Source organism: Diplotaxodon limnothrissa, linkage group LG16, assembly GCF_057381915.1.
Source record: "Diplotaxodon limnothrissa isolate DT_005_m linkage group LG16, D_limnothrissa_male_GT1.1, whole genome shotgun sequence".
NCBI classification, from domain to species: domain Eukaryota; kingdom Metazoa; phylum Chordata; class Actinopteri; order Cichliformes; family Cichlidae; genus Diplotaxodon; species Diplotaxodon limnothrissa.
In genome coordinates this window covers 24,956,913-24,971,907 of record NC_140611.1, presented here as the reverse complement: position 1 = coordinate 24,971,907, position 14,995 = coordinate 24,956,913, and the positions used below count along the sequence as shown (strand labels likewise).

At 40.6% G+C, this 14,995-nt stretch overlaps 1 protein-coding gene across 1 annotated transcript in view; it reads left to right on the top strand.

Moving 5' to 3' along the window:
• The window catches only part of LOC146616277 (protein TANC1-like), a 110,936-nt gene that overhangs the window by 34,479 nt on the left and 61,462 nt on the right, over positions 1 to 14,995 (top strand). Inside the window, exon 4 of the mRNA XM_085374778.1 lies at positions 8,145 to 8,249. Within this exon, the coding sequence (XP_085230904.1) occupies positions 8,145 to 8,249 (105 nt within the window). The remainder of the gene's footprint in view (positions 1 to 8,144; positions 8,250 to 14,995) is intronic.

Here is a 14,995-nt window from a genome sequence, read left to right as displayed (position 1 = left end):
TGAAAAAAGTAGCTAACCACCGTTGTGATCCCTATTATCTCCAACTGGGGTTTAGGTTTTTTCAAGCTAGCTTGACAAAGAAAGGCAAAGAAAGCCTGACTGTGTTGAACTTCATTTGTAGTGTGTAATATTTCCTGCAGCTTAACATCTCTTACAGAATAAACTGCTTATTATATACAAACTTTGATAGTTCACATGTCATAGATCGGCTTGTAATGGCTATAATCTTCGTTTTGAAGCTAGATATTCATTTTTTCCTCATCAGAAAGTAATAGAAACAATCCACGAAGCTTCTCTAAACAGAGAGAGTTGCTTTTATTCATGTGGCACAACGGTAGTGATTTCATATAACATGGATTATTCAGTGTGTAGAGACGAGATTGATTAGATGTAATAGAAAACAATGTTGCTTCAGACAGGTGAGCCAACACATTTGATCTCCCCTTTTAAAAAATTGCAGTTTCATGTTTTCTGATCGATTTACTAAAAGGGCATAAGGACATGTTCCTATAACTACATAAAAGAGCTTTAAATGGCTATCAACATATAAGTGCCATGTTAAATATAATAAAGCCCGACCTGTTATATTAGGTCCCTTTACATAGTTGACTTGATGCAAAATGTCCCCATTTATTCTTCCTTTTTCTATCACTGTGGGATTGTTTGATTGAGGTCACGAGGAATATTTCCCATATGTATGACCTATATCTGAATACACAACGCTGCCATTTAACTGATTGATTAATCCAGTGATGTTACCTATTAGAAGACTGAAAAGGGCCAGTATATCTAATTTTATTGATACATACATGGTGTGTCTGATAGCAAGGCTTAGTTGCTTAATATGCTCCATCAAAGATCTTCTGCTTTCCTCTGAGAGACATTTCTCTACAAAACAATAACTTGCCAATAGTGGAGAAAAGCAGTTGATTAATTTTTAATGTTTTTTTTTTTTTTTTTTTTTTAGTGGTGTGAAACTACTCCTGTCAGCTAGTTCAGGTACACCGCATTCATTTATACATGCAGTAAATCCTTAAGTGCATTTTTTCGCACATCTGTTTGGTCTCCCTCCCGTGCTGCACATCAGCGCTGCACGGGCAGGGGAAGTGGTTTCACAGATTCAGAAAGCATTTTGTGGCTGGCCTTCATTTCCTGACACATTGGATAATCTACTGCAGTTTGGAAGGCCCCAGCTAAGTGGTTGTTCTTTTCATGAAAACTTCACAGGGGACAACAGAGAAACATTGAGTTAATTAGGAGTGTGACGGATGCCTGAGCCGCAAAGTCTGGTGGCGTTGAGTGGCACGGCTTTGATCAGCTAAGCCCAGAGCTTAGCCATGAAACACAGCGCTCTGACATGTGTTGTACAGCACCTAGACTTTACTGTGTGTTTAAAGAGCCACTCGCAGGCCCGTGAGGTGATTACGCTCTTTTGAATGTACCTGTCTTGCCTGTATCCCTCTTGTGCTACACGACTGTCTTCTTTTCAGTTTTATTTTTTTAACATGCTGGTTGAGATAGAAAATTGGGTTCAATTTTGTTCTTGGGTTTTCGGGGGAGTTTTTTGTTTGTTTTTGTTTTAGTAGTTATAAATTCTTTGTGCCCCACCTCGTGACATTCTCCTGGGTATCTCCACAGTGACCTCCTCTGGTTATAGAAGGTTATTGTCCCATTTTTGGATTAAAAATCCTAATGGGCTGCTGATTGAGTTACGGGGGAAACCCCTGCACCCTTGTTGCATATGCAGCAGCTTGCAGCATCTCAGTGTTGGTCACAGGAAGTGTTTGAAAAATCATAAATAGCGGCTGAAATATTTTGGTCCCCATGATTTCCACTGAGAGGCTGAGGAATGATTGAGGCTGAGTTGATATGGACGCTCTTGTTGTACGTGCGGTAGCTGTGTGACCTTCCTGTAGGTAGATCCATGCTTTACCTCTTTGTCAGCCTGCACTGGCTCATAAAACAGCTATTCGCATTATTGTATTGCTTTTATGGGCAGTGGATCATTTTAATTGCCAAATATGCACTGTGGTCCCATGGGGATTGTTCTCTGGTAGGCTCTCGCGTGTATCAAAATAGGTTAACTGTTCTGATGGAACGTTGCCTTTTGGGGGCTTAAGGGATGATTAATTTATTGATTAGCTGAGCAGGCCTGCAAATCACCGCCAGAGAGTATGACATGTATTTGGCATAATCTCTCTACCTAGAAAAGCTTGGAGACTCGTTATTTTCTAACATCCATGTGCGAAGGTCACCTTGCTGATACCATTCCTGCTTAGACTCCTTTGTTTTCTCTTTCTCTACTGAGGAACAGTAGCTTTTGGCTTGCCAGACCTCGTCATGTTGCGTGTGTGTGTGTAGGTGGGTGTGTGTTTGTGTAAACTGATGACTTCATTGCTAGTGGTCTGATCCCTTGGCCTCGTTGTTGCTTATCTCCTCTTTATTTCTATTTTGTGGCAGTAGCTGTGCATCAACAGCATCCAGGCTGCTGTCTCTGAGTGGTGGCTAACCGTTTGAGTCATTGTGCAGTGTGTATTTTTTGTTCCTGTTTTGGTTGGTCCCATAACTTTAGCTCTGGCTGTAAGCGATAATAGCTCTACAGGCCACATAAAAATGTTCTGAAGATTATCTTTAACGTCTTTTCCAGAAAGATCTCAAATACCGCAGACATTAGGTAATGGTAATTTTGTAAAACACTTCAGGATGTCTACATAGATTTGCACGTTTTCGCAAAGCCTCATTGATAGGAAGCAGTCATTAACAAGATGTTCAAGTTGTTTCTGGTTTAGCTAAAACCACCTTGTCTAACAGAAGGCTGTTGTTTGCAGTTATACAGCTGTGGATTATTTTGAAACAGTTTTCACATTATTTTCAGCTTAACACAAATAATATTAAAGGAAACATGAAGGCGAGTACAGGTTTGATATATCAGTCTTCTGTCAAGAGGGTAGAAACTCTCTTCAAAGCCAGCTGTAGCCCTTTTGAGGTGAGCTCTCCTGAAGTCAACTCTGGGGTTTTGACAGTTACCAGACAGCCCTGGGGGAATATTGATGCCTTTCCGAGAGCTGAGCTGTAAAAGACCTTGTGAGGCTACAGGGATCCTTTGAAATGTTCTTCTGATGAGCACGCTATGAGAAGCGCTATCCAGTCCTCCACCTGACTGCACTTGACTACACCACAGGTTTAGCTTCTTATCACATGCGGTCTCCTCTTTCTTTCATCTGCAGTGAAATCTCAACTCACCTACTGCCCCAGAAACCAGTGCTGGATAAACTGTCATAGCTTCCTCTGCTGCTCAGTAGTGCTGAGATGTGTGCAAGATGTCGTCGTGTATTATAATAGATTGCCTTTTATGCCACTGTTCCACTACAGATATGGCTCCAGAACACTAGTTGGCAGTAGAGTGTCTGTTCAAGTCGATCCACTCTTAACAGATAAAAGTAGATGGACATGCAAAGGAAGAACTGATGGCACTAAATGGCACAACAACCAGTTGTTGCATGCCGCACTGATGAATTGATTACGACGCTGTTAAGATGAATATCGATTCTTTAAAAAAATAAAATAAAATTTAAAAATTTGACATAGTCCGACATAAATTCGACTAATATCGGCCAGTATATCAGTTAGGCTCTAGTTTGTGGTGTAGATTTAGCACAGAGGCATAAATTCCAGTTAATGCATATTTAAAATCACTTTGTGAAACAGGATATCTGAGAGTGGTGATGATTAAACATGCAGTTGTGTAGTACAATACAAAAATCATATTAACCAGAGAGGACTAATATTTCTGACTGCTAAAAGAAAAAGGAATCACAAGTTTGTGATTTCAGTTCCTAAAGCAAAATGCTTCTAATACTCTAACAGCTTTGTTGGTTGAGATTTTGGTACGAATATTAAAAAGACTATATTATAAAAGACTGGGTGCATTAGACATGGAGTAAACATGCAGAATTCAGAATACCATCTAGCATCATCTTGCCAGCATATATTCGTTTTCGCTTTTGAGTTGAGCTCGTCGTCACATTTGGAGCATAAAGACGAACGTTGTGGGACTGAGTTCATTCTCCTCGGCTGCACAAAGAAGACACACTGTCTCATTGAGAAGTTGAAATGTGAAGAAGTCAGAGTCCATCTTGAAGAATGCTGGGAAAGCTTCTTGATCACTTCCTAGCTATGAACAATCCTCCCTTTCAGTGGTGTTGACTGGACATTGTAAGTTGTTGGTGATAGGTATTTGACAGGCTGGTATGTGTATAAATGTGTGCATGCGCCTGCTGACTGATAGCTTGCTGGTTATGGATTCCTGTGTCTGATAGTGAATACCAACCAGTGGGTGCTCTGCACTCACAGACTGCAGTCTGTATACTTGCTTTTCCCTGCTTGTTTAACATTCATTTATGTCTGTGAAGGTTCTCAGTCATCCAGGTCATCGTAGTCTAAGGAGCTTGGAAAGAAAGGCGTCTGGTCTTCTTTAAGTTGCTTGAAAACGTTTCACCTCTCATCCGAGAAGCTTCTTCAGGAAGCTTCTTCAGTTCGAACTGAACCCCCCCTGGAAATTACGCCCCTGTTGAGGGTGAGCTAAACCTGGCCTGGCAATTTATCTAATATAGCAAATTAAACCGACATAACATGTTTGCCAGTCAACAAATAAGCTTGAAGTAGGGAAATGTGGTCAGTGTGGTCGTATTTGTTCAATGAATAAATTGTTAAATGTATTCTTCAGATTATTTTTTTCAGACTTCAATCATCCAAACAAATAAATGGCACCAACAGCAGAATGAGATGTTTGGCACTGACAGAGAAGATTTAGCAAGTTTTTCATTAGCACAAACTCAACTATGCTGCTCAACCCACAAAGTCATTTTCTTTACAAATGTGGCACCATTGAGGCGAAATAAAAAGGCCAACGGTATAACATTTATTGGCCAGAAACAAATTTCCTTAGTTTCTGTGCTAGTTTTATAGAAGTTTTAAAAAAGGACTGTTCATGTGCGTGGGCTCACATTCATCAAAAGGAGACGCAGGCAAGCTCGTTCTCTTCTTCTAATCAAATAAGGCTTTTGTAAGATGCAAATACCTCAATAACCACGTACTTTGTACTTGGATACACAGTTTTAAAAACAGTTAATAGAAGTATGTGTCTTATTGTGCAGATGAACCTGTTGTGGAGGTTCTTGTTGTTAAGAGCTTTGTTCACTGGTTGTAGACTGAATCACCTGTAACTTCATGGAGTCAAAGAAAGTATTAGTGTGAGATATTACCAGGTACCCTCAGAGGTCTTGTGTAGTCCATATCCTAATGGATCAGATTTATTTATTTATTTTTGTAATGTGTAGGACTATCATGGTTTTAAGCAGGAATGCCTTTGTGTCAATGTCATAATAATCAACCGAGATGCAAAGAAAAAGCACTTTTAACAAGATTTGAAAGGAATGAAGGTCAAATGTTGTCATCCTGCTTCTGTTTTATACATAGTTATATTTGGGTGCTGTTGGCCACATGCTACTTTCCACACCACTCCAGTTTCTTTTTTCTCTCCCTTAGTTGCAGCCTCCTTTTGCACCAGTCTGCTGGTTTTCCCTGCTGTTTTCCGAGGGCATCGGAATGAGATGGCTTCCTTTTGTCCAGGGTTCATGAGGTGTTCTGGATTTGTTGTGTCTAGCTCTGAGATGTGATGTGGAGATATAGCGTAGTTGATAGCTCGGCGATATCGCTCCCTGGAAAAAATCATCACATCCTCCCTTGTTATGATTTCCTGTCAGTTTCTTTTTACAATTAATACATTTACATTTGTGATTAATCATATACCCTTTGAAATTGATGCAAGTCAGAGTGCAACTCATTTTTGCCTTTCTCTTGTTGTCCTTCATGAGGTCATATATCAAAGGGCTCAATTTCTGTGACCTTCTCACGCCTGTTATAAATGGCAATTGCTTCTTTATCAGTGCGGAGCGTTAATGGAAACCTGTTAAATCTTGAGATGAGATTTTGAACCGAGAGGAAATTCTTCTGTGCCTTGTCTGATGCTCAAAAATGTGAGTCATGCCGGAAGACCTTTTACCATTTCTCTGCATTATCAGCCCTTAGATGTGGCCTAAAATTATCCATGATGGGCAGCCACATGTTTGTCATTTCTCGTGTGGATCCTGTGCTCCTCTTTGTAAACTGAATCTGAACTTGAACATATGGTTTAGATTACTCAAACTATGCCCCTTGTTGTTTTATATGAAATACAGTCAGTGGAACATATTAGCCAGTTCACTTTTCATCCAAGTTATTTACCTGAACTAAGTGTGTGTCTCGCATACAACGCTCTCCGTCCCTGTAGTCCCGTTTTAATTGGAGCCATGTGACTCCCGGGTAATAGGTTGTGCCTGACCATCTGCAGATGAATGGAGGTTTTCAGGATACTCTTTGGCTGTGTCTCCCAAATAACAGGGTGACTTTGATCGCTTTTGTAAATGCTTCACTAACCCAGTCCCTTCAGGCTTTAACCCATCTGTCTGCACAAATCTGTAACATCCCATTGCGTTTGAATGCCAATCCTTAGATTATAGTGCTTTTAAAAGAAAAATCATCATCACCTTTAAAACAGTTTCTTTGCTACATGGGACAGCTTCTGCGCAGCTTCTCTGAATGGACGCTCCATTTGGTTTTGGGCTTTTACTTTGAGTTCTTCTAGTGACAGACGAGAACACCCAGATTGTACATACAGAAGCTCATGCGAGGTATCAAAAGCCACCATTTTTCCACTATGCATTTCAAGTTGCATATCCATAGATGGCACTGTGCATCAAGCAGAAGCGGTTTTATAAATTGCTCCATTTGATTCACAGGAATTGTTTGGGGTTGGGAGTGACTGAATGTGGTAATGTGGAAATCGCAGTCTCTGATCTCCTGTCTGTTCTCTATGTTATGACTGGGGTTACACATACAGTTATCTGATAAGAGCCTGGAGGAGGAGGAGGTTTTACTTGCAGGAGGTCAAGGCCAAAGTAGTTGCAAAGAGTCGGGGCATGCTGTTTTATGGATTTACAGATCTAAATAACACAGTCACCTCCTGTTTTCAGATTTTTTTTTTTTTTTTTTTTTTTTTTTTTTTTTTTTTTTGTGGTTACATTTTTGATCTGCTCTTAAGTCTCGGTAAAATGTGAGTTCCAAGTAGAGAACTTAAAAATGTGTTTTAACCAGTGAACTGGCACTTTTAGGAAAGATCAGTAGGCCTTTGCTGCAGTGCTGCTCCACCAAACTGCATGTTTATTCCCAGCAGGGCTGGTTAAACGGCAGCTTTTACTGGATATCGTTTTTTTTTTTTTTTGTGCAAAAGTATAAATGTTGCACAAGCAGCTGCGCATCTATGAGGATGGGTATGCCAGTGGTGTGCAACATTTAAAATTGTTACATTAAATATTCTAATAATTTAGTTCTTTGCATTTCACACATTGTCTTACCTTTTATGGGAAATGGGGTCAGAGTACTGTCATGGTGTGAGTGCAGGGAACAGTGCAGCTAGCCAAAGTCATCGCCTTGTGCTCACAATGACGTTCCTCTAAGGGCTGTTCCATTGTCCCAGATACATCATCAGAGTTGGACACTTTGCGGTCAATCTAACCAAAAGATGCAACTATTGTTGCCACAATAGAAGGACACACTTTCAGATAAAATAATGGGGGGGGATGCTTTGTCTGTTTGGCAATTTTCTTCTCTTGCATTTCCAACAATGCACGTGTGCGCTTGAGCAAGGATCTTTAGTTCACTTAGAGGCTAATTGTTGTGGTTTCCTGCTGTAGTTTACATTCCCAGAGCCAGCTAGCCGCTTTTTTACCGAGAGTCTCCAGCAATGCAGACAGCATTCTGAGTTGTCAGACAGACCAGAGCTGCTATCAACGCAGGGAGCTGTCTGAGAGTGTGTGAGTGAGTTTTATGTAAGCTACGGAGTGCAGCTAAGCCTGTCCAACTAAGACACCACTACCTCTCATCTCCAGTGCCATCTGGAACATATTAATCCTGTGAGAACTCTCTCTCTGTTTTCCCTCGGTCTCTTCTGCATTTCTTTCCCTCTCTCTCTCTCTCTCTCTCTGTCGGATGCACGCGCTCTCTCACTCTCTCATTCTCCCTGTATCTTCTGTTCGTGCTGGCAGGTCCAGTTAGGAAGCCCAAATATGTAGAGAGCCCTCGCGTGCCTTCTGATGCCATCGTGTCAGCTCGGAGGAAAGCGACCGATAACAAGGAGTCGTCCCACAATGGTGAGTTTTACTTTTGCAAATTTTCTAAATGGCTGTTTTTGCTGGGGTTGAGGGGAAAAGTGCACTTAAAAACTGCCGTAAGAGAAAATTATGCATGTCATTGCCTGGGGTCCTCATTGTTGTCAGTGGCTTTTAAGAGCAGGGCTTTGTTATTTAAGGGTAGCATCAGTTACTGATGACTCAGTTTAAGTACACAGTACATGTGAGCCCCGTGCAAACACTCGGTAGTGCCGTGTTTATTCTAAACTGTGTGTTTAGATTACAGAGGAGTCAGTTTTCCAGTTTGTGGGGACATATTGTCTGAGCAAAGCGCTGGATTTGCGGATTTCGGGGTATAATGGGGACAGGGGCTTTCATTTCTCAGGAACTATACATGAAAATTCTTGTGCTTCCACATGTTTGTGAGATGTGCTTTCAGCGTTATTACTGCCTATTCTCACTTTTGTTGGGCGTTGTGTTTGTGTTTAGGGGTAATGTTCCCCTAAGTGCTCAGTTTAGATTTCCAGTAGAGAAGACTGGGCTCAAATTCCTCCCATTGGCTTAAGTGGAGATGTAAGATGTGTAATCTTTAGCAAAAGGCAATGCACAAAGAGCGCTCTATTGTTATGCATGGCTCACATAACGTACATAGAATTTAGTAACTCGGCACAGCTGACTGTCGCATACTAAGGCACGAGGGTGTGTCTGACGTTCAACTAACATAGAGCTCAGAGTAGGCTACCAGCAGATAGCAGACAGTAAATAAATATGACCTCGTCAGTTTCCGTACCGTTACTTTTATTTACTAATTACAAAAGAGAGTCCTTGCTTGTGTGACTGAGCAGAAATATATTACTGGATAAGTCCTAAACCAATGTTTTTGAGCACAAATGCAAATGCCGTTCCAAAATCAACACCCTATTTCTTTTCTCAACACCTTTCCACTATTCCCCACGCCTCCTTATCTAATCTTACCCTCTTCCCTCTTCATTGCTTAATGATGCAGTGAAAAAAAAATGCTCAAGGGGAGGTGATGTTAAACTACTTCAGATCACAGAAAGGACTTGTGTGTTTAGTATGGACTCGTCTTCAGTTTCATGGGAGAATAATATGGCATTTATTTTAGCACACTTTATGTTGTAGATGTGGAAGTTGGCCTTTTTCTTCTTAATAACCATTCAGTAACTTAAAAAATTAAACAGTAAAATCGATTTTTCGTAAAAGCATTAAGGCCCTTTGTTGTGATTGTCAAAATTATGGTCATGTCCTTCCTTTTATCTTCAGTTATTCATAAGTGTGTTTAGATCTTGGCTGTAGATTTCCTGGCCACAGCTTAAAGGTGCACATGTGTATATGAACACCCCACACTTCAGTTCATGCAAGAACAAAAACCTTTAATAAAGTCTAAGTATGTCTGTGGACCACTGTGAGAAAACTTCTTCCAGAGATCTGCATGTTTCCAGGAGCGCAGTGAATCTCAATATGTTTTAAAAAGGACGAAGTTTGGCGCCATCTGGATGCTTCCTTGAACGGGCTCTCCCACCAGTCTTGGACACTGAGCGTGAAGGGTCTTCTTCAGGTCATTTGGCAAAACCCACAGAGCTTCAGCAGTCCTCTGCAGAGATCGAGGGGGGAAAGGATGACCGTCTTAGCCGCAGTTCATCAATCAGGCCTTTATTGTAGAGCAGCTGCACTTTGAGCAAAGGCATGACAGCCTATTTGGAGCTTGTCAAATGGCATTTAAAAGACTCTGAGAGCACGAGGAGAAAGATTCTCCTGTCTGACAAAACAGACACTGAAATCGTTACGGAGAACTCTGAGCACTGCCTGCCGAACATAATCCACAATCAACACCCCATCGGGCACTGTTCATCAGCAGACAAATACCTTCCGTGTGGTTAAGCATGAAGGTGGCAGCATCAGATTAGATTGGGTGTTCCTGTTAGTGGCAGGGGCAAGAAGAGCTGAGGAAGGTATGAATGCCAGAAGCGGGCACCAGAGACTCAAAGTACATCCTTTCGGCACATCGATGAGACGAGATGAACCTTTTGATGCTTCCAAACCATAAACAGTATTAAAGATGGATGTGTTCTTGCAGTTCTTGAACTTATCAAAGTCATCCACAGAGGACAAAACTGGTGTAAAGAAATGGGGTCTATAGGAATTGACTCTCATTTGAAGCAGTGCTAGAGGAACTACACTTTCTTTCTCTTCCACAGCTTTTCAGCTCCAGAGGTTGCCCCTCATTCCAGATGCTGAGCTTTAATGTGTTTGTAATATCTCGTAATAGAGTTCTCTCAGAAGTGGATGTGATGCTTGTGGAGTGAAACTATAGCATAATGCTAGGATTAGATAAGGAAGTTGGACATTTTGTTTATTGGCTTATTGGGATTCATTTGCGTAGTTGTAAAACTGATATTGCTCTGCTGTCTTAAAACGAATCAGAAATATGCTGAACTTTTTAAAGCCTTATTTTTTTTTTAAGTTGTCTGTATATTATATACACCCTGGTAAGCATTTGACACTTAGGGAATAAGCCCATTAACATTAAAAAAATGTAGTTGTTTTCTGCAGCACAGATAATATACTCAATACAAGTACTGAATAATGGGTTGAAGACTTTCAAGAGTTTGTTGTTTTTAGGACCCGGTTTTGATTTTAATTTAATTGAAATGCATATTAATGACAAAAATACACATTTTAACCATTAAAAAAACATCTGTGATGCAATAACAGATGAAAAACTGTGATAGGGCTTTCTGTACTGAAGCTGTTATCTCATGCATGTGGCAGATGTACATGTGCAGGCCTCCAAACTATCTTTTTGCTACTAGATATACATGTATAGAATCATTTTACTGCAAGAAATGAGTTACAACTATCCGATAATTTAACTAAATTTTGCATTATGTTATTTTTTGGGTCTGTTCCCAGTGATAGAGATGATAGAGATCTGGTCAGTTTCTGACAAATTAGAAATGACTGCTTCTAGGACACTGCCCAGTCGTATGTAGTTTATTTTTATTGCACCACATACAACTGTTGGTATAAAAGCTCCCAGGCATTTAAGGCATTTCTGTCTTATTCTGTTCTCTGAGAGTGATTTTTTTTTTTTTTTTATATATACATGTTTTTCAGCTGAAGAAATAACCAGTCCGTTTTAAGGTCAGACATCTACTTACTTCTTCCCTTTATTTGTTCTGCGCACAATTATTCAGTAAATACTGCAGACAATCAGCTGATAGGAAAGAAGAAACTTTCCATCGGGTTCTTCTCGCAGCCGTAGTTGGCAGGTTAAAAAATGTTATAGCTGAGAAATTATAAGAATATAACAGCTCATCACCTAATCGTGCATAATCAGGCACTAATGGTGGCTAATTCTGATAGCCCAGATGCAGCAGAGTGAGGCTCACTTACAGTCTTTTGAATACTTTCTCCCATGTGGACAGAATCATGCATATGCACCATGGGTCACATGTGACAAGGACATTACCCACTATTGCTTTTTTTTTTTTTTTTTTTTTTTTTTAAAACAGAGCATCTTTCAGCTTGTGTTGTCCTCTACTTCAGACAGAGTAAACTGTTGAAGCAGCATGAGACAACTTCATTGCTTTAATAACAAGGTCAGCATCACATTGTTGAGAGACTGCTGGAATAATGGAGTTTTGCAGGATGAAGACTGTGTGTCATTTACAGCACAAATAAAGTGGGAGCTCTGAAGAGGGGCTTTTACTGAAGGACGCCTGTCCTGAGTGTCCAGAACCACGTCCACATCTGTAGACAGAGACAAGTCTTTAGTGCTGCTGAGGCTGATTTTCAAAAAAGTTGAATGTAATTTTCTTTTGACAGTTTTTAATGCAGCGTGAGTTTTGTCCCTGTGTTGCATGGTTACTTCACTTGTTCGTCTTTTGGGTCGGGCTCAAAGCGTTGTCATTTTTCATGCTCTGCATTGTGGCTGAGCAGGATGGGCTGCAGGCTAAGAAAGGAAACATGCTTTTGACCTACTCAGGAGTCATCTCGCATGGCACTGTCTTTGAGAAAGGGTTATGTTTCCTGTGCCTGCGTGTAACTGCAGAGGGTATTTTTATTTTGCCCGAGTGTCCGCAGTTGCCTTTGTCTTTGTTTATGTATGTGTGTGTTTGCATGCTTGAGTGTGTTTGCAACAGGCAGCCAACAGTCTGGTTGACAGAATTGTTTCAGCTGTGCTCTCGGAGTCCCGTCTCTGTCTCAGTCAGTCAAGACTGAACCGCAGGTCCTGTCCTCTCCTACAATTATGTCTCTCTTCAAATCCCTCATTTTACAACTCCAGTAAGACCAGTGTCCGAACACTTAACACCTGTTTGTTCATGTATTTATTATCTTGTCAGTGTTAAAACAATGGTCAGGCTTATTTGGCTAAGAATTATGTGAATTTGCACCTCCTAAACCATCTGGTTATAATATTAAGTTTGCTCCATTTTAAAATAAAACAGTAGTAATCTTAGTCTCGTTTCATCTGCACTGTGTGTGTTACTCATTTGTTAACACTTTCTGGAGGCTGTGTCACCCTTTGTGGTGCTCTTTGCACTCTATTATTACTAAACCAATAAATCCCAGCTTATGCAGTGGCTAAATTTAATCAATTATGAATACGCTCGTGAAATTGTATAATCATGGCCAATTGTTCCCAGTTCATAATGATATTCAGCCTGTCATTGTTCATAATTTGCTCTTCAGGAGAATAGTAACTTTGAGGCAGCAGAAATTAATGCGATGTGATTTTTGTTTTGGCTGGCACAGAGTGATAGTTTTGCGCGTTTCTGTAGCCAATCATGTTAATTGTTCATTCACTCTTTAGCTTTTTGATTAAAATCACCTTTTCACCGTATTTTTATTTTTTATTTTTCCTGCGCTAAATCGTAAAGCTTGATTAGGGTGGTCTGCTCATCTCTGCAGGATCTTTACAGCACAATCTCTTTGGCCCAAGGGGCTGAATCGCCATGTGAGGAAGCTTCAGCTCTGTTGGTCTAATAGTTAATGAAATGCCATCTGTATCTGCCATTGCAGCAACATTAATAACAGCTGGCGTATGGTGTCCAGCTGAGATGCCAGTCACACTATGATTACTACCTCTATGCCGTCTCCCACCCCAGATACGCTGTTATCTATAGTCTTGATCTCATGTAATGTCTCGCTGGACGCTCCATCTGCGCCTGCAGCAGATTCTAACTCTGGAATGTGCAATAAGACCACTCAACTTGCTTCAGGGGGGCACGTCACCTTGTACTCCTGAACTCAAATGGGGAAGCAGGATGCATGTTCTCATTGAGGGTTCATTAAACGGGCTCCACTGTTGTGGTAATGAAACTCCAGCTGCTAATGAGCACCGGCTGGATTGTTTTCTTGGCAGCGAGTGAGCTAAGGCAGCTCCGCAGATCCAGTCTGTTCTACTGATTCTCCCCCCCCCCCCCCCCCCCCCCCCCCAAATTCCTCTGCTTCTCCTCCTCCTCCTTCAGTCTTCATTCTTCTATCAGGGAACCACACGGCTGCTATTTCACACCTGCTCATAAACTTCCTCCGGCAGCAGATAACGATGTTGTTTTGTTTTTGCCTCCATTTGCTGTACAGTTACCGGAATAACAAAGTGGTTCCAGCTACATCCCTGGTTTTCCATAACTCCAGGGTAGCGTAAAAAGTAAAGGACAAATCTGATGCTTTACCTAGAACAGGGAGGGTTTTCTTCGGCTAGCCATTTTACTTATTATCTGCCTTCCATTTAGATAAATAAAACTATTTGCCCTGACGTGTAACTGACAAAAATGTCAGCTGTCATATGACTGGAGACCTAGTGTGGCTCCCCTTTTGTACATAAAATCATAAACTTAGATGAGGTCCGTCTAGGTGGTACCAATTAATAAACTAGGTTAATAAAGTCGAGAAGAGTTAATAACAGTCTTGAGAGTAATGTTCCTGACTGACTACAGGCATCATTTGTGGATGTGATATTAGAGCCAGTGTGAAATTACTGGATATTTGCTATATTACAGCCAGTTTTATTCCATCTCACCAACTATTTTACATCTAGGCACTCTATAGCCTTGTTAGAAAAGTTAGAACTTGGACTCTCCTAATAGCTTTTTATTTTCTTTGTATATACAGACTTCCAATTAGGACTGTAGTGTAATGTAGTGTGAAGAGGTCCCATCCACTGGATTACCCCAAAGCCTTTTTAAATTCTCCCTTAAAGTACCGTAGAGTTGATGGAATAAATAAAATGTGCGTGTTTGAGGTGTGTGTGTGTGTGTGTAATGATAATTGAATGTGAATAATTGGTTCCTGCTCTAATTATTTGTTATATTTTAAAGTTGTTGTTGTTGTTGTTTTTTTTAAAGCACATTTGTCACCCTAGAGTTAGACTACTCCTGTAATGTGGGATTATTAGGGTGTTGCCGAGGTCTGCAAATTGTTTCACTCTTCTAGGATCTCATTATTGGAATATTATAGCACTCTGAAACAAATTAGCTAATTATCATTTTGTTTACCTCTTTCCAAAGGTTTTTCTTGCCTTTGCACCTAAGTTATAATTGGCAGAGCTTAGTGATTATTAAAAGTGTCCTGATAGATAGATAACCTGTATTACTCTGGCACTTATCTTTAAAAACACATTTATTTGACCTTTCAATTACTGATTTATACCGATCAGACATAACATTATGTCCACCAGCCTAACACTGTGTTGCTCCCCCTTTTACTGCCTAAACCACTGAGGGATGGACTTTGCAAAGGTG